Here is a 19,601-nt window from a genome sequence, read left to right as displayed (position 1 = left end):
GATAACGAATTGAGTGTTTTTTAAAAATATATTTGGTTGAGATCAATAAACATACCCAGCGAATGTGTGATCTTCCTTCGAAAAGAGATATTCCAACAACATTATATGAAGACAATGCCTCATGTGCTCAACTAAGAGGAGGATACATCAAAGAAGACTGAGCAAAATATATTTCATCAAAGTTCTTCTTCTTATTCATGATCTTCAAAAGAAGGGTGTAGCCGATGTTTTACACTTCGTATTCACCAAGGCATTATCAACTTCAACCTTTGAGAAATTGAGATATAAGATTGGAATGTGTCATCTTCGAGTTGTTAAGTGATGTTTTAATCAGGGGAGTATAATACGTGCTGCACTTGTTTTTCCTTAGCCGAGATTTTGTCCTACTGAATTTTTCTGGTAAGGTTTTTAATGAGGAAGATACCAATGCGTATTACAACTTACAAAGATATGTGTACTCTTTTTCCTTCACTAAGATTTTTCCCATTGGGTTTTTCCTAGTATGGTTTTAATGAGATACATTATCTATTGATGAACTTCAATGAGTAGTAAATACATCATATTGTGATACCATTACACAATTTTCTTGGATAAGCTTAAAATCAAGAAGACGACTTACAAAAAGATCCGCAAGCAAATACCTCTATACAACTTATAAGAAACTCCGCAAACAGATTCCTATAAGCAGCTCACACAAGCAGGTTTTTTAAAAGCAGCTTACAAGTAGCTCAACAAATTTTTTTTTGACATGGACATTCAAGGAGGAGTGTTGTAAAAATGGATGACCATGTAATCTTTACATTGTGGCAAATTGATGACCAAGTAAAATTATTGTAGAAAGTTTCCTTTTCCAAGTAATGTATTACCCTTTTGTGTCTATAAAAGACATTACAATTGGTTAATGAATATACACCTAAATAGTTACTACTTTTACTTCTACTCTCTATTTTCTACTTTTTGTGCCCCTTTTATTTGATTTTTAGTAATATGTCTTTATTTTATAACACAAATGACTTGTTTTTTTTTTTTTTTTTCATATGACTTGGGTGAACTTTTGCTTATTTGGTAAAATTGTATTGAGTTATTTTTTAATTTTAGGGTATGTTTGATCATGTGAGACGGAATTGTGAGACGAAATTATATGAGGTGAAGTTGAAGTTTTGTTGAAAGATGCAACTTGAATTTTTAAGTTATACTAGTATACGTGTCCGCACGATGCACGGATAATATTAAAAAAATAATTACATTATATTTATGCTCGAATATATAGAATACACTTGTCTACATAAAAAAATCATTTAAAAATTTGATGTCTAGTTTTCTTCTTAATAAAACAGGCTTCAAACACATTATTGAATCTGATCAATATGTAATTGTAAAAAAGGGTATTTTTGTGGGGAAAAGGTATGCTTGTGATGAGATGTTCAAACTGAATGAAATGAATAAACTTTATGTTGGCGTATATGAATTTTAATTTATTATTAACATAAAATATTAAGTGCATATGTTAATGGGTATAGATTGTGGTAAAAGATGACTATTAGGGGTCGTTTGGTGTGAGGGATAAAAATAAATAGTGATGGGATAAGAAAATAGCGATGAAATAATTTTTTTGTATCTTGTTTAATTGTCGTGTTTGGGATAATTTATCCCACCGGCCATTTATATCATAGTGATGGGATAAGTTATCCCATATATATGGTGGGATAAGTTATCCCAGGAGAGCTAACCCAAGATAACTAATCCTGGGATAACTTGTTCCCAACCAAACGACCCCTTAGTTCTTGTAACTCTCATGGTCATTAAATTATTGTAACTCACATGATCATTAGTTTCTTATAACTTATGTAACATCAATTACATTTATCTACCCACATTACTACCCCTCATTTTATCCATTGATTACACGAGACTTCTTCAATTATAAATAAATGGTGTATCTTCCTTTGTGTTGGGATGAGATGAAATATGTGAAGTGTGGAAAAATATTGTAGTATGTAGTAGTGAAAGAGAGAATTTAGACAAAAAAAATATTTTAAGTCTTCAACTATATTCACTATATAAAAGAGAGTATATGTTGAAGGAAGATGTTCTAATGTGGAGCTTCAGATCCTTCTACTAATTTGGAGTTGTACGATGTTGTTGGGTTGTTGTATCCTGAAGGGGGATAAGTCAAGAGATATATTGTTGGATCAGTGTAAATTATACTGCAATGGCCTTGAATCTCCTTTAAGAAAGAAAGATATCCATGTCTCATCCTAAAAATTTATTTATTCATTTTTGCTAATTTTGTTTCAACGATAATTTATTATATTTATGGTATATTACATCAATACTTTATTTTGGGAAACGAAGAAATGGAAGTTGGAAGTAATTCTGTTATATTCTAGGTGTTTTGATGATCCTCACAAATGCAAGGATCTGGTCCCCCGCAGAGTGCTCTCGTCCAGATTCAAATGAGGTACAACTGTAAAGTTGTCACGTCAGGTGATAAGTGAAAAGTGCAGTGTCCTACACCAATAGGAAGAGCTGACGAGATTGTCTGTTTCAGTGTCTTACAAATGTAGGGACCTAGTCCCCAACAAAGTTCTCTCTATCATCTCCATCAGATGCATAATGGGGTACAACTATAAAGTTGTCGTGTCAGAGGTTGGTGAGGCGTCAGCGTACTACACCAATCAGAACGGAGAAGTGTGTTTGTCCAATGGATAATAATTCTTTATGGTTGATAATTTATACATGACAAACACCATAATTAATTCATTCATCCAAAGAAGGAAGTCAGCCAGCAAACCTTTCAAGAACTCATAAAGAAGTTTGCAAAGGGCATGGTCCCTGCAAGACTGCGATATGGAAAAGTGAAAATATAGCTGTCAGAAAAGTTGATACGTTAGAAAAGCTGCTACGGCAGGTGCACAACTTTTCTAACAGCAGACCTTCAGCCAATGAGATTGGCTCAAGGAGTTTGTGTTCACTTTCAATATATTATCTCTTTCCAACAAACACAAACTCAAGATTTGACAAACAAAACTTGAATTTTCTCTGAAAATTCACAATCTTGAAAAGAGAAGGTCATCTTCAGTGAAGAACACTGCTCTTATCAACAAGGGACCAGATGGAGTATTGAAGTGTTTTGTTGTATTTAGAGTTGTGTATCTTATGTGCTTAAATTGTAAATCTATTCCTATGTTATAAAGGAATTAGATTTTTTGTTCGGTTTCTAAAGCCTAAATCAGTTGAGTTTAATTGGTTTAGTGGGCAACATTATTTTACTGCTTAGTCAAATTCTAAGTCATCTAGGAGCTAGTTGATTTAGTGGGCGGTGTGGTATCTGCTTAGAAAAGTCTAAGTTATCTAGGGGTGATAGCTTAGTGGGCAGTGTTGTATCTGCTCTGGCTCAGCTAAGTGATATGAGGTATTGCTTAGTGTGGAGATTAGCATGCTAATCTCATTTTGTAAACTGCCTTTTACTTTTGCTTGGAGAAGACTAGTGAAAGCAGTTTGAAAAGTTTTGGCAGGCCAGGTCGTGGTTTTACTCCCTTGAGTAAGGAGGTTTCCACGTAAAGTTGTTTGTGCAATCTTTACTTTCAATATTTATTTTACTATGTATTATTGTAACTGTGTTGAGGACCTGGTCCCATCGATAATCGTGGACGCATACATTCTAGCAATTGGTATCAGAGCGTTGGATTCTCTATCTGGTTAACACCAAGAGAACAGATCTTGAAGGAATGACGGCTCCACCAAGTCTGGAAGAAGGTCAATCTATCACACGTACTCTTTGTTTCAACGACCAGATCTATGGGTGGTGGAAGAATAGAATGCAAGATTATATTATGGCAGAAGACAGCGAGCTTTGGGATGTGGTGCTTGATGGTCCTTATGTTCCTAGCAAGGACGTAAATGAGGGAGATCTAACTCGGGTGGTTCCCAAGTCTAGAAGGGAATATGATGAAATAAACAAAAAGAAGATCGTGAAACATTATAAAGCTAAGAAGTTGCTGGTATGTGGAATAGGAGCAGATGAATACAACATAATTTCGGCCTGTGAAACGGCCAAGCAAATATGAGACTGTTTGAAGACAGCCCATGAAGGGACTACTCAGGTTAATGAGTCCAAGGTTGACATGTTGACAACTTAGTATCATAAAGGAAGGTGAAAACATTCATGAGAAGCACTCTAGATTTACGTCTATCACAAATGAACTTTGTTGTCTTAGTGAACCCATTCATCCAAGCAAGAAAGCTCGAAAAATCCTTCGAGTTTTTCCCAAATCATGGGAAAGCAAAGTGAATGCCATCACTGAAGCAAGAGATCTGAAGACCCTTACAATGGATGATTTGATAGGCAACTTGCAAACCTATGAGTTGAACAAACTACAGGATTCATCCAAGAAGGAAGGAAAGAAAGACAAATCTGTTGCACTGAAGGCATCTCAAAATGATGCTTCTGTAGATGAGGAAGAGATGGTTTTTTTACTAGAAGGTTTCAAAAAATAGTCAAAAATCATAGAGGATTTCAGAGAAAGGGCAACTCCAGCAGAACAATAAATGCAAATGATCTTTGCCACAAGTGTGGAAAGCCAGGACATTTCATGAGAGACTGTCCAAGCCCCAAACACGAGTTTCAAGACTATGCCAGAGAAGACAAAAATAAGCGCAGGGACCAGGTCTCTGACTATGTTGGGCGAAAGGCCAATGCTGATCAGGTGGTGAAAAAAGTCTTTGATGTATGGGGAAATCCTTCCAGTGACTCTGAGGAGTCTGAACATCATGAAGATGTGTCTATGATGGCTGTCAAGGATGAAGAAAATGTCTTCAACTCAATGTTCTCATTGATGGCTAAATCTGATGATGAAGATGACAAGGATGAGGTAACTCTCTTCGATCTTAAAAATGATTTAGATACCTTGTCAATTAGAAGATTGAGAAAACTTGTTGCTGTTTTGATTGACTCTGTTGATGAGTTAACAACTGAAAATTTTATTTTGAGTGAAAATTTGAACCGAAGTGAAGATGAAAAAACCACCCTTACTTCACAGCTGTCTGAAATGAACGTGAGGCTGAGTATTCTAGAGACTGAAAGTCATCAAACTAAAGAGGGACCTGGTACTTCTGAGAGTGGAAAAAGAAAACTCAGTAGCTTTGAACTTAATTTAGTGAAAAGTCTTAAAATTTCTGAGTCTAAGCTAGTTGCAGCACTCAAAAGAAACTCACAGTTAGCAAATGATCTCAGTAAAGTTAAAGAAGAGTTAAATCAGTCCTTGATATGGACTGACTCCTCAACAATTCTTTCAAAATTGGCAAATAAGAAATTTAACAATGGGAAAGGCTTGGGGTGTCAAAAGATAGAACCTCCCTATAATCCTTATAGCAAGTACGTGTTTTCGTTCAATAACTTGTTATGCACCCACTATGGAAAAAATGGCCACCTGAAGAGAAATTGTGAATCCTTGAGAAAGACTAAAGAAAATCAAGCATTGTTTTGTAAAGCTGACAGAAATAAGGTACCTGGTCCCAGATACCGATTCAGTAAGAATAATTTGCCACCATGGACTAGAAGGTTTCTCATTAAGCCTCTTGATAGTTTTTGGGAACTCCATCTCAAGTGGATTCCCAAGGCTAACAAGTGATTTGCTATGCAAGTGAGAGGAGGTAGTAACAGTCAATGTTGGTTCATGAATAGCGGATGCTCAAAGCACGTGACTGGAGAAACTAAAAACTTCCTCTCTCTCAAGGCACTTCAAGGTGGAGGTGTCTCTTTTGGAAATGGCAAGAAATGGTACATTGTTGTTGTAAGCAGGACTTGAAAGTCTGTGGAATACTTCATTGAAGTTGTGTACTATCTCAATGGTTGAAGTACAATCTTTCAAGTGTTTCACAGATTTGTGATGAACAAAAATGAAGTCAAGTTCCTATCAGATAAATGGGTGCCACAAACTTTCTCTCTCGGGTGATGATCTTTAAAAAAAGATGCAAAAACATGTACATTGCTGATCTGAATACTGCTCGTGGTGACTGTCTAAATTGCCTTAGTACTCAAGGCAAAAATGCTGAGGTATGACACAAGAGACGTGCTCATGTGAGTGCTTCTCTACTGCACAAACTTTTGTCAAAGGACCTGGTCCTCGGTCTACTCAAAATGAAATTTGTAGATGACAAAGGTTGTGACGATGGTGTTGAAGAGAAGCAGATCAGACCATCCTTCAAGTGGAATAAGCAGGCTTTTAATCTTTCAAAGAACTTCGGGCTGAAGTGGTGAGTACTACATGTTTGTGTGACCAAAATGATGATATTGAGATGTTTTACCTCAAGGGTGATGAAAGAATATTTGTGGGATATTCTTTCTCCAGCAAGGCTTATCCGGTGTATAAGAAATGTGTGCATTGAAAAAGATGTTCATGTGATTTTTGATGAGTCTTGAAGAATTGAGAAGTAAGTTGCAAAACAAAGAAGATTCTGAGATGGAAGAGATGTTTCAGATTCAGAGAGATGATATAAACAGTGAGCTTGCTGAAGAACATCCTCTTTATGAATCCAGCAACTCATAAGAAGCTGATGCAGATGATGAACCTGGTCCTGTAGACAGTGATGAACAAAGATGATGCAGTTCAAACTGATAATGTGAATTCTGAAGGTGAGAATAAAGAAGCTGATCAAGCTTAGTTTGAAATAAGCAAAGTATGACACTTAGTTCCCCAACAAGCTGATAAGTTGTCCAAGTTCCTCTTCTACAATGGCTTCAAAAGAGTGAGTTCTAAATGAGCACGATGGAATATTTCTTCTTAGAGCTACACATTCAGCAAACCTCTAAAGGTACCCTTGGCTGTCCAGAAAAGTACATCAATGAGCTGCTCAAAAGGCCTAACATACTTGAAGTCGGGACAATGTTAAAAAGGGGTAATGTCATCATGAAGTTTTGCAAAATGAAAGATCAAGAGGCTGCCATCTTCACCCAAGGCTTAAGCAAGGACCAATTTGTCAAGAACATGTATGTACTCACAGTGACTTAGCTGAAGGGAAGAACATAGCACAGCATGATCAGGGAAATTGATGTCTGAAAAAATATAGAGACCTGGTACCAGTTTAGAGAATGTGCTGAAAAGGTTTCATGTTATGGATTCCTAGACAATTCATACTCTCATGGGCACTAACTTGAAGCTGGATGTTGATGAACTTGGTTCAGAGATTCCATTCTTGTACAAAGGAATCACATTTGAAGGCTGCTGAGAGAATCTTGAGACATTTGCAGAAGACAGAGGACCTGGTCCTATTTTGTCAATCAGTAGACATTTGATTTGGAGTACATGGTGATGTTGATTATGTTGGGTATCAAGTTGATGGAAAGAGTACCTCAGGAGTGGCTTATGCTATAGGCTGATCTCTCACTCATGGGGAACTAAAAAGGCAAGATTCAGTTGCTCTTTCATCAACTGAGGCAGAGAATGTAGCAAGTGCAGCTTAATGGGTTCAACGTTTGTGGATCAAGTAGCATCTTGAAGCTCTTAGAAGACCTGACTGAAATAAACAAACTGAAGTTGGGAATGCTGAAACCGGATTGAATGGATCCTGCCTGAAGCAATCAACCCTCTCATGACTATGCAAAGGGAGCATGTATTCTTGTTTTTCAGTTATGTATGTTTTAGCAAGTTCAATTCTATACCTTTTGTAGGTATACACATGGCAAAAGGGCTGAAGCAAAAAGGAGGTCAGGACAGATCTAGGCAATCACATTCAAACTAAGAGAGGGACCTGGTCCGTTCTCGAAGGTTAGCACTCTTAACATTGCAGTTTGAATTATGCATGAGAACTGTTGCAATATCCACATGTCTGTCATTCAGGTATCTAATTGTTGTCTCATCATTTGAGTACCAAAATGACACTTCCTTTCTCTTCCTTTATACTCCATATTTCTTTTCAAATCCCCTTCCAAAATATCAAATTTTTTTCGTAATCTTCTTTTATCCTTTTTCAAAAAAAAAACACTTCAAATGGTTAAACCCTCTGTTCTTACTGAAGAACTTTTTGATGAAGATGTTTTCAAGTGTGAAGAGGGACCGGGTCCACCAAGCAAAAAGAAGATTGTGAGAAAGATGATGCTCAAAAAGGGAAAAGGTTGATATTCTGAGAACTCAAAGTATTCTGAATATATAGGAGGGTGTCTAAAAAAAAAAAAATTTGGTTCCTCGTCTATTCATCTCGGATGCCTTGAGTAAGTTTGATTTTACCAATCTTTCTGTTATGAGAAACTCATGCTAGTGTTGGAAGTTGTGATAGTTGATCTTGCTAGCAGGGATACTGAAATAGTTTACCTAAAAGCTCAGCTTCTGAAACAACACTATCAGAGGGACCAGGTTGAAAAAAAAAACTGAAAAATGGAAGCCCTGAAGGTTCAACATGAAGCCTGGGCAGCAAAGAACGTGAACTTCAAATGAGGCTTCTGAAAATACCATGATAAGGGATATGCTCTACTAATTCTATTCTTTCAAATCTCTTGCCTCTAAGTCATCCCTTCTCTTCTTATCTTTCTAAGTCAGTCTTCATTCCTCTTTTTCTATCGAACCTAAGTGGCATTGTTTTGGTTTTCATTCGTAGTCATATTTGCAATGCTTTGATGGCTAATATTTTATTTATGGATGAAAACATGTCTTTCTTCTACTGACTTGTCTCATTACTTTATGCCTTCTTACCCATGCTCAGTGTTGCCCAAGTGGCCATGAATTTGCTTGAACTGCATTTCTATCAACTTGGTTTATTGCTTTAACCTTTTTTTATGATGTCAAAAGGGGGAAAATTGTTATTAAGGTATGAGATCAATGATGTTAGCTACTTGAAGGAGACATGGTCATGCCGATATGGGGAATAAATGCTAACTACTTGAAGATGACATGATCTTGCTGATAGGGGGAATAAATCAATGCTAGCTACTTCAAAAGGAGGTGGTCATGCCGGTAGGGGGAATAAGTTGAACAAGTTTGTCATCATCAAAAAGGGGGAAAATGTTATTTTGATGTTTTGATGATTTGACAAACTTTGGGGATGATAAAACTCCAGTTACCCGAAGAGTTCTTGTTGATAGGGGGAACTGGTGAATAAGTATGTTATCATCAAAAAGGGGGGAAATGTTAGTTCGAAGTTGATATGAAGTTTTGATGATTTAACAAACTTATCGATTTAACAAGGAACCAGATCTTTGCTACTGGGACTGCTGACATGGAAGTGAATGAATACACTTAGTGTGAGGAATATTTGTGTGTAATCATCAAAAAGGGGGAAAATGTTATATTCTAGGTGTTTTGATGATCCTCACAAATGCAAGGATCTGGTCCCCGGCAGAGTACTCTCGTCCAGATTCAAATGAGGTACAACTGTAAAACTGTCACGTCAGGTGGTAGGTGAAAAGTGCAGTGTCCTACACCAATAGGAAGGGCGGACGAGATTGTCTGTTTCAGTGTCTCACAAATGTAGGGACCTGGTCCCCAACAGAGTTTTCTCTATCATCTCCATCAGATGCATAATGGGGTACAGCTGTAAAGTTGTCGTGTCAGAGGTTGGTGAGGCGTCAGCGTACTACACCAATCAGAACAGAGGAGGGTGTTTGTCCAATGGGTAATAATTCTTTATGGTTGATATTTTATACATGAAAAACACCATAATTAATTCATTCATCCAAAGAAGGAAGTCGGCCAACAAACCTTTCAAGAACTCATAAAGAAGTTTGCAAAGGACATGGTCCCTGCAAGACTGCGATATGGAAAGGTGAAAAGACAACTGTCAAAAAAGCTGATACGTCAAAAAAGCTGCTACGGCAGGTGCACAACTTTTCTAACAGCAGACCTTCAGCCAATGAGATTGGCTCAAGGAGTTTGTGTTCACTTTCAATATATTATCTCTTTCCAACAAACACAAACTCAAGATTTGGCAAATAAAACTTGAATTTTCTCTGAAAATTCACAAGCTTGAAAAGAGAAGGCCATCTTCAGTGAAGAACACTGCTCATATCAACAAGGGACCAAATGGAGTATTGAAGTGTCTTGTTGTATTTAGAGTTGTGTATCTTATGTGCTTAAATTGTAAATCTATTCCTATGTTATAAAGGATTTTTTGTTCGGTTTCTAAAGCCTAAATCAATTGAGTTTAACTGGTTTAGTGGGCAACATTGTTTTGCTGCTTAGTCAAATTCTAAGTCATCTAGGAGCTAGTTGATTTAGTGGGCGGTGTGGTATCCGCTTAGAAAAGTCTAAGTTATCTAGGGGTGATAGCTTAGTAGGCAGTGTTGTAGCTGCTCTAGCTCAACTAAGTGATATGAGGTATTGCTTAGTGTGGAGATTAGCAGGCTAATCTCATTTTGTAAACTGCTTCTTACTTTTGCTTGGAGAAGACTAGTGAAAGCAGTTTGAAAAGTCCTGGCAGGTCAGGTCGTGTATTTACTCACTTGAGTAAGGAGGTTTCCACGTAAAGTTATTTATGCAATCTTTACTTTCAGTATTTATTTTACTGTCTGTTATTATAACTGTGTTGAGGACCTGGTCCCATCGATAGTCATGGACGCATACATTCCAACAAATTCTATTTTAATTTGAGTGAGATTGATCATTTACTAAAAGAGTATGTATAGGGAAAGTTGTTGAAAGATTGTGACTGAATCATTTGAGATGCTTAATTGTTAGTTCAGCTTCCTAGATGTAATTAACTTTAGACATGTATTGATGCCATAATGCCATCCAATATAGAAGAGTATTAGTTTAAAAAAATTAAAGAAATGATTTAATCAATTTGAATGAATTGTCCACCAAATCTGGTTGATCCAAACTTCATCTATGAATAACTACTTTTAGAAAACATCTCTACTAATAAGATCATATGAATGTTCCTAAAACCAACATTTGGGAAGGCTAACTAACAACACTATATAGAATTATATATAAAGTCTATGCTGCCTCTGCCTAACCCAACATATCACCAAATACTAGTACTCCCTCAAGATTTTTCCCTATATATACACCTTTTATTGATGACAATCTCATCAAATCAAGTCAAAACATACACTTAATTTCCTTGTAATCAGTAATCCTCAAATTAAAATATTTTTTTAGTGGTTTCTGAATTTTTTCAATTCTCTTTGAATTTTCAGCTCTGCTAATAACTTGTCATTTCACAGAAAATTTGTATGCAATTCAAATTGAAATAAAGTTTTTGAGTTTTGGGCTAAAATTATCCATTATCTATAGGAGTAGGTTCATTTTGGTCTTTCAAATATATAACCTAAGCATTTTAATTCCTTAACTTTGCTAAAGTGAAGCGCTTTTGGTCTCCCTAACATAACAATATTAAAAACTAACGGCAAGAATAATTTTTCTAATGGTGCAAATTTCAACTACCAATGCTATCTCTTTCTTGATTGATGCATATTTTATTTCTTCATGCCTTCTTCCATTCTTAGGATTAATATAGTAGTAGATATTTATTTCAAAAGACAATAATTTAGAGGTAGAGCGGAACAATCTGTCCCACTCGAAAACAGTAACCATTTTTCCTTAAGGTGCGACAACACAACTTAGAAAAGCTGAAAGAATTTGTCCAATGAATTTTATATTTTACAAGTCACATGGGTGTCACATGAGTTTAACACCATTACTTTTATGTTAAGAAGATCGAAAGTGCTCTACTTTAGCAAAGTCAGGATATTAAAAATGTTCAACTTATATTTGAAGAACTGTTATTAAAATGAACCTACGTATACTCCAAAAATAAGGGATAATGTTAATGCAAAACTCGAAAGTTGTTAGAGGTGCCTTGATGTAGTATGTAGTTACTAATTAACCCATTGGACCATATTCACATACGCATGCTCAAGAAAATTAAAAAAAGGTCAAAATAAGCATGCTATTGAAGATTCGAGGAAATTATAGTTATATAGCTATCTAGGGTGACCACCACCCAAAAAAATTGGAATCTAATATAGCAATGAACTGTACGCAAAGTTATATTTGATCAAATAGCTAATTCTCTCAACACAGACAAAAACAGCCAAATTGCCTCTTCTGACTTCAATTTACTTCATTCATACATACATGCTAAAGAAATATTAGCCACTTTCACAACAAGTGGATTAGGATATTGAAATTTCAGCCACTAAATTTACCATTACTTTTCCTATAAATTGATCATAATACACACACCTAAATTCGTACAACACAATTTCTCACAACAACTTAATTAATTAGCTATATCACACATTGTCATGGCCTCATCAAAATTTTTCTTGATTTTCATTTTGGCTGCATTAATTGCAACCCCTGTTGCAGTAGCCCAATTAGGAGGACTTCTGGGTGGCCTTCTTGGCCCAATAAGTATAGGCGGGGTTCTATTTTGTAGCCTTAACGGCAAAATAGATGTCCTCAATGGAGCCACCACACCAATTTTCCCTAGTAAGTTTCTTATTTTGTAAGTGTCACATGTAAGAATTAAGTCGTTAGTGTTGAAGTGTGTGACCATCTTAGCTTAACCCGCTTAACCCCCTCACATGTGGGCCTAATTCTTTTTCATGAAAATTATTTTTAATATGTGTGACCGTTAGATTTGATCGCAGGACCTCGGCCTGCTCTAATCAGGGGCGGCTCAACGTAATTGGGGGGCCTAAAATGAAATTTCAATTCGAGGCCTAAAATATAAACAAACTTCGTATACATATTTATTCAAATTTTATTTTTCTTACACTATTTAGATTACAATTATTAATATTTAATATTGTAGTTTTAGGTAAGATTTGATCAACTCAACATTGAAAAACATCATTTCAGTGAGGTAATTATTATATGAATTGTTAACATAATTCTATAAGTAATAAGTTGACAAATATTAAATAATTAAAGATAAGGGTTAGAACTATAGAATCTGAAGAAGTTGATGACTTGGTATACCCCATTTTAATATGCTTGTTGTAGTGCTTGAAACTTAAAATTTTAAAACAAATAAAAAAGAATTTGTAATTCACTTAGATCAACACTTTTTACTATTAATTCTTAATTTTAACAAAGTACCAAAAATGTTAAAGTGGTTAAAATAATATATTATTATACTTTTTTTTATCATAAATAATCCAAATTTTCTATAAATACTTTAACACATAATTTATTCGTCTCTAATACCATGTTGAAGCGTGTAATCATCTGATCTTAAAACTTAAGTCGTTAGAGAGAGTAGTTAATTATATTTTCAACGGTTATGAATAGTGAACTAGTTTCATCAAGTTTAAAGATGAGTTATATCGATCTTAAGCAGGTGCATGCGATCCAAACAAATTTTAGTAACATATATAAGTATATGGTTTAAACATTGCAGATGCATCGGTGCAATTGCGGTGTGGAGGTGGAAATGTAGTATCAAGTACAACAACAAATGGATCAGGAGCGTTTTCGCTCTTGTTGAATCCTCTACAAAATTTATTAGTATCATCATTGTTGTCTAACTGCAACATAGTGATTACAACTCCGCTCTCAACATGTAATGCTACCTTACCATCCGTTGGGGTTCTGCAGGCACCTTTGCAGATTGTTGGGGGAACTGCTGGTGGACTTCTTAATATAGCTACTGGTGTTTTTCAACTTATTCCCCCACTCAATTAAGTAATTACTTACCCAAAAATGGTACTCGTTTACGTGTTGTTTAATTAATTAATGTTTCCTAGTGATGCATCAGCTAGTTAACGTTGAGGCTGATTGCATAAATAAGGATTGTTCCACTGTAATTGTTTGAATGTTTTCCTTTCTTGTTGGAGTACTGTTTGTCATTATACAAGTGCAAATAATATTTGCAGTATTATATTTAAGAAATTTACTCGCGTTGCTTCGGGTTTTATTTTCTTTATATCCTTTGAAATACGATCCATACAAGAAAAATCACTTGTCATTCGTTGCCTATTAATTAGTGACATCTCCTGCTTGAAATATCGCTACTTTTTCTTATTTGTCCTTCTATTAGGAAAATAACCTTTTTCTTGTGTATAAATTTGTAAAATCTTTAATTTCCTACAAGTTATGGAAAAAGTATTGAAGCCTAAGGTACACTACACTTAGATGGTGATGCAACTATATATACTCAGGGTCATTCACATGAGAGTGTCTTATATATATATATCCATATAAATAGAAATTTTTATTGATAGGAGGGTTCGAACCCACAAACTATTGTGAAAAGTATTTTTACTATCTTTTCTTACTATTGAGTTGTCAATTAATTTTATTAGAGGATTCGCAAGTTAATATACATATATATTTATGAAAAAATTACAGAAATCCCACCTTTTAGTTTACTTATTACCATTATCCTCTATAAGTTTTACAAATCTCCAAAATTCCTCATTTTCGCGTGTCAGATTAGTGTATCAACGCTTATATTATTGTATCTCGCGCATCAGATTAATGTATCAACGCTTATATTATTGTAACTCGCACATCAAATTAATGTATCAGCGTTTATATTATTGTATCTCGTGCATCAGATTAATGTATTAGCGCTTATATTATTGTATCTCGCGCATTAGATTAATGTATCAACGCTTATATTATTGTATCCATTTGAGGGATTTCTGTAATTATAAACTTTTAAGGGATAAATTGTAATTTTGCCTTAAAAGTATGTGATTTATGTAATTTTCCCTATATTTATTTAATTTTCTAATACAAATATAAGGTCTATGAAAAGACTAGCGGGTTCGTCTGAACCCACAAACCCCGCTTAGCTCCACGTCTGCAAATAGCTCGCATGTATCTTTTTTTTCTAAAGGAAGTGAAAAAATTAATTTTAAATTTTTTTCTTATAAAAAAATCATCCATATAAAAATATATTTGATGTATTTCACATAATTTTTATTTACATATAATAATAAATCTAATTAAAAAAATTTAATATTAAGATATACTTTAAATAAATTTTGTGCACATTATGAATTGAGTTATGCCTTTTTAACTTAATCTATCAAAATAAAATAAAAAACATATAAAGAACAAATTTTAAAATAAGCAAGCACAACTAACAAGTAACATGTTAATATCATTAATTCCATTAATAATATAGCCGGAAATTTTTTTAAAAAAAATTTCTTACTTTTTTTCTCTCTTTCCATTCACATTTATTTCCTCTTATTTTTACACTACAGAATATAAGAAAAAATAAACAAGAATAAGAAACTCAAATAATAATAATCAAAGAAGTTAAAAAAATAATTTAAGTTTGAAGAAGATCAAATACATGATTATTATTATTTTTAAAAGAATAATTTAAAATTAATTTTATCACTATTATAACGGTAGGAGTATATATATGTGAGCGGCTTTTGTAACAGTAAGTGTATATATATATATATATATGAGTCAATTTCGTAATCGTAGAAGTATATGCGAATCACTTTTATAACAAGAAATGTATCAACTCTAAATAATAAAGTTGGATATATCAATGCCCTTTTCCTGTTAAATATTGAAAATCATTGCTTTTATAGGTGAAGTTTGTCATATTGGAATGGACTATCTAGGCGATCCTTTAAATGTTGCATCACTAATGTAGGAGTCTCGAGCCAAAAGGGTCATTTTTTATTTTAAAATGCATAAAGGAATATTGAAATATTTTTAACACCACAACGGACAACTGATTCTTTTTTATTTTAACACCGTTAACAACATCCAAAAAATTCACCCTCTCACTACTCAATCAGCGAGATGTTAATTGATTAATTTATTTTTTATTGTAAAATCACTGCCCGACAACAATTTTCTTGAATTTTTTATTTTTTTTTAAAAAAACTCGTTGCAGGGGTAGCGAGTTCATTAAAATTTTTTGGCGAAATGGTCTGATAGACCCTTATACTTGTATGCGTTTGTATTCTGAACCGTCTTACTTAACACTTTGTCAATTAAACCCTTAAACTCATTAAAACACAATATTTTAAACTCTTTTCTCATCAGATCACTATGTGTGTAATTCAACCTCTTACATGTGTAATTCCATGTCTAGTGGATCCCTCTACTTATATGAATTTGTATTATGGACCATTCTATTTTACCATTTGTCAACTGAACCCTTAAACTTAATGATCTCAATATTCGACCATTGACCAAGCTTATGTGGCAACTTAACTGTTAAGTTGGCACAAACACGTGATTTCACGCGTTAAAGGAACGTGAATATCAAAATTTAGACTAAAAATAATAATAATGTTAAAAAAGACTAAAAATAAGAAAATTGAATATAATTTATTTTTTCACTTGTTTATTCCTTTCCCACCCCACCCCAACCATTTCTTTCTCTCTTTCTAATTACCAGTACCTTCTTCCCCATCCAAACCTCATTTCTCACTTTCTCCCCTTCCCAGCCTGTTCAATTTCTTTTCTCTCTTTCATTTTTTTTCATATTTTCTTTCTTTCTAGAGAAATGAAAATGTGGTATTATTGTAGATCTGTGTTGTCTTTTCATTTTTCTTGTAATTTACAATCCATCAGGTGAGAAATATTCGATAGTCTTGAAGGATGAAAAGAGATTGTTGGTTGTCTTTATAAAATTAGGTTAAATGTGTTATGTAAAGTTGTGTATAAATATTATGCTATATTGAGGTATTTTAATGATGATTCATTGATACGGAGAAAAGGAATTTATGGTGGTTCAAAAGGTGGATGAAGACGTTGGTAAAAAAAAGTACGATTAAGAGTTGCGACTGATGAAAACTGAGAAAGAATCGAACTATGATTTTTAAGAACTTGAAGAGCTTCGTCACAGCTATAGACAATGACGGCCTGAAGAAGAAAAAATTAAGGCAATTGGAGATGGTGTTAATGGTGGTTGTGTGTTGAGGGAGGTGGAGGAAAGGTGAGAGAAATAACTATTTTATTTTATTTTCTAAATAGAAAACTTTTTTTTTCTTTTATCTTTTATCAAGTAACATTTTTAGTTAATAATTTTAAAATATTTATGAAATAATTATGCATGACATTAATATATCTGATGTGGATATGACATGCCATTTATGTAAGGGAGAGTGAGCTACAACATGGTCGAAGGGGTTTAAATATCTTATTTTAATTGAGTTTGAGGGTTCACTTGACAAAGAGCTGAGTAGAAGGGTCCAGAATACAAACACATACAAGTATAAGGGTCCATCAGATCATTTCACCATTTTTAAATAGCCATGTTTTTCAATCTCCATATATGCTCACAATTTGAGCACAAAATTCATGTCAAATAGATGAAATTTTTCTTTATTTGAATTGAATTTCAACTAGAAGTTCATAAACACAAATCCTACTAGCCACAATCACAAATTTGAATTAATTTTACAAATTCATAAGACTAATTTGTTATTCCTCAAGTTTTCTCAAACTTATCAATGGAGTTTTCAACTTTTTTCAATATCCACCATCACTCTTTATGTTAATTCATATCATACATTCTCTTTAAATCCAACACAAATAATGATTTCAACTTTTAAAATAAAAAACCACTAAAAATTTAGATAAAGGGGGTTGAAAAAAGAAATTGGGCGGGGGGTTGATTTTTTGCAAAGAGGAGAGTGGGTTGAAGAAGAAGAAGAAAAAAATTATATGACGGGTGATTTCAAAGAAAATAAAAGAGAATGGATGTGGGTGATTTTGTTGAAGAAGAAGAGAAGAAAGTTTAGGGTTATGGGTTGGAAGAGTGGTGGAGAAATTGGGGTGGGAGAGGGTTAATGAAGAAATAATTTTTTTTAATTAAAAAATATTGTTTTCCAAAAAAAATGTTTTTAAATAGAAAATAGTGTATTGATGCGTTTGGAAGCGAGTGCATTTACACATTTTTCCAACTCAACAATATTTATGCCACATAGGTTTGGTCAATGGTTAGAGGGGTTTCAAATATTATTTTTTAATAAGTTTAATGGCCCAGTTGAAAAAATATAAAGTAAGAGGGTTCAAAATACAAACTCATACATGTATAAGGATTCAACAGACCATTTCGACAATTTTTGTTTTAAGAAAAGAATTGTGACATTCTTTAGCTCTGAAGCAAGTTACTCATAATTGGAGATAAATTATATTGGCAACAAATAATTGGAGGAATGGGCTTTGTAAAGAATCCAAGGGAGTAATCAAAATTTAATGATTACTCATTAGTATGTGTATGTTAATAGGGTTATGTCAGCCAGACAATATATTACGAAAGAGTACATATGTGTGTGTTAAGATAAATGTCACATTTAAAAATTAAAAACAAATAATGAACTGATCATCACTACATGATAAGCAAGTTTTAAAAAAATAAAAATAATTCAAGGAAATCGCTATAGGAGCAGCGTTTTTCAATATAAAAAAAGCTAATTAATTAACATCTCGCTGACTACAAGCGAGAAAGGGTGAATTTTGGATGTCGTTTATGGTGTTAAAATAAAAAATGTAAGTTTTAGATTGTGGGTCGCCCATGTGGATTGACCCGACTTGACCCAATCCAACCCAAGATTTTTTTTCTGAATAAAAAAAAGAAAATAAATATTAACTGTTCCAGCGTTAATATGTTCTCCTTTTTAAATTAAGTTTTTTCTTTTATGCTTGAAGAGAGTGAAGAAAAGAATAGAAAACAGAAACAGAAAAAAAATTCTTTCTTTTTTGAGAACATCAACAAACAATTAGAGATTTAATTTGTGAATCATAAACTATGATTCCTTGAGACTCAAAGTCGGACTTGGCGCAACTCTTTCACAAGATTCAATTATTAATCCGTTGTTGTTAACATGTACACAATTTTATCCATGTTACGTAAATTATTACATTGGTATCAGAGTCATGGATGTTTGTTTTTTCGTTTTGAATATTGTTTCTTGTAGTTTGTCACTACCGATAGTTGTTAACATAGTCATATTCTAATAATAATAATAATAATTAAAAAAAAATTCTTGAAATAAAGGATACAATATATGTTACTCACTTGTTAGAAAGCATAAGAGAACATAAATAAATTTGATATTTGAACCCAATATTATGCTTTTGATTTTGAATAAACAATGTTGTTTGAGCAGTGCAAATTCAAATCTTATTTTCTCCATGTTGTTAACAGAGAAGTAGAATTCATAGTTATTGTTGATTCGATGTCTTTATCGTTCATCTTTATTGAGATTGTGGATCGAAAGAATTTTTAAGGAAGATGAGTAAAGTTCTCTGAAATATTTTTTCTGGAATATGATGAAAACGGTATTCCCATACCGAGAGAAAGTGAGGCAAGGTTTTTCTTAGATAAAGATGGTGTTGGCATGTCCCTTTTTTTATTTATAATTAAAAAAAAAAAAAAAAGAGTATGAGATTATGTTTATTTTTGGGTCTTGTAAAAGTGCCTTTTATTTTTTCTCGAAAGAATTTCCTTAAAAAGAGAATTGTATTTGTAAAAGGACTTGTTAACTACGTAGGATGAAAAAAAGAAGGACTTGTGAAAGTACTTTTCATGCTTTTCTTCTTTGAAAAGATGTTGATATTTTTTGAAAAAGGACAAATATATCCCCGAACTATTATAAATGATATGCGTATATCCTTCGTTATACTTGTAGGATACAAGTGTCCTTACCGTCCAAATTTTAGAACATA

The 19,601-nt window shown here is 33.6% G+C and overlaps 2 protein-coding genes across 2 annotated transcripts; both read left to right on the top strand.

The window, feature by feature from the left end:
* The first annotated feature begins 3,731 nt into the window (after positions 1–3,731).
* LOC125812241 (uncharacterized) lies at positions 3,732–5,633 on the top strand. The gene is made up of 3 exons (XM_049491764.1): positions 3,732–4,004; positions 4,153–4,470; positions 4,575–5,633. Exons 1-3 carry the CDS (start codon positions 3,732–3,734, stop codon positions 5,631–5,633), a joined length of 1,650 nt encoding a protein of 549 aa, XP_049347721.1.
* A 6,611-nt stretch (positions 5,634–12,244) lies between these two features.
* Positions 12,245–13,820, top strand: LOC125812301 (phylloplanin-like). The gene is made up of 2 exons (XM_049491812.1): positions 12,245–12,431; positions 13,345–13,820. Exons 1-2 carry the CDS (start codon positions 12,245–12,247, stop codon positions 13,626–13,628), a joined length of 471 nt encoding a protein of 156 aa, XP_049347769.1. The 3' UTR covers positions 13,629–13,820.
* The last annotated feature ends 5,781 nt before the right edge of the window (positions 13,821–19,601 follow it).

The sequence above is a fragment of the Solanum verrucosum genome, unplaced genomic scaffold, assembly GCF_900185275.1.
Source record: "Solanum verrucosum unplaced genomic scaffold, falcon-dt-bn FXZP01000115.1, whole genome shotgun sequence".
Classification (NCBI taxonomy): domain Eukaryota; kingdom Viridiplantae; phylum Streptophyta; class Magnoliopsida; order Solanales; family Solanaceae; genus Solanum; species Solanum verrucosum.
The sequence above is the reverse complement of the archived record's forward strand: the minus strand, read 5'-3'. Positions and strand labels throughout refer to the sequence as shown.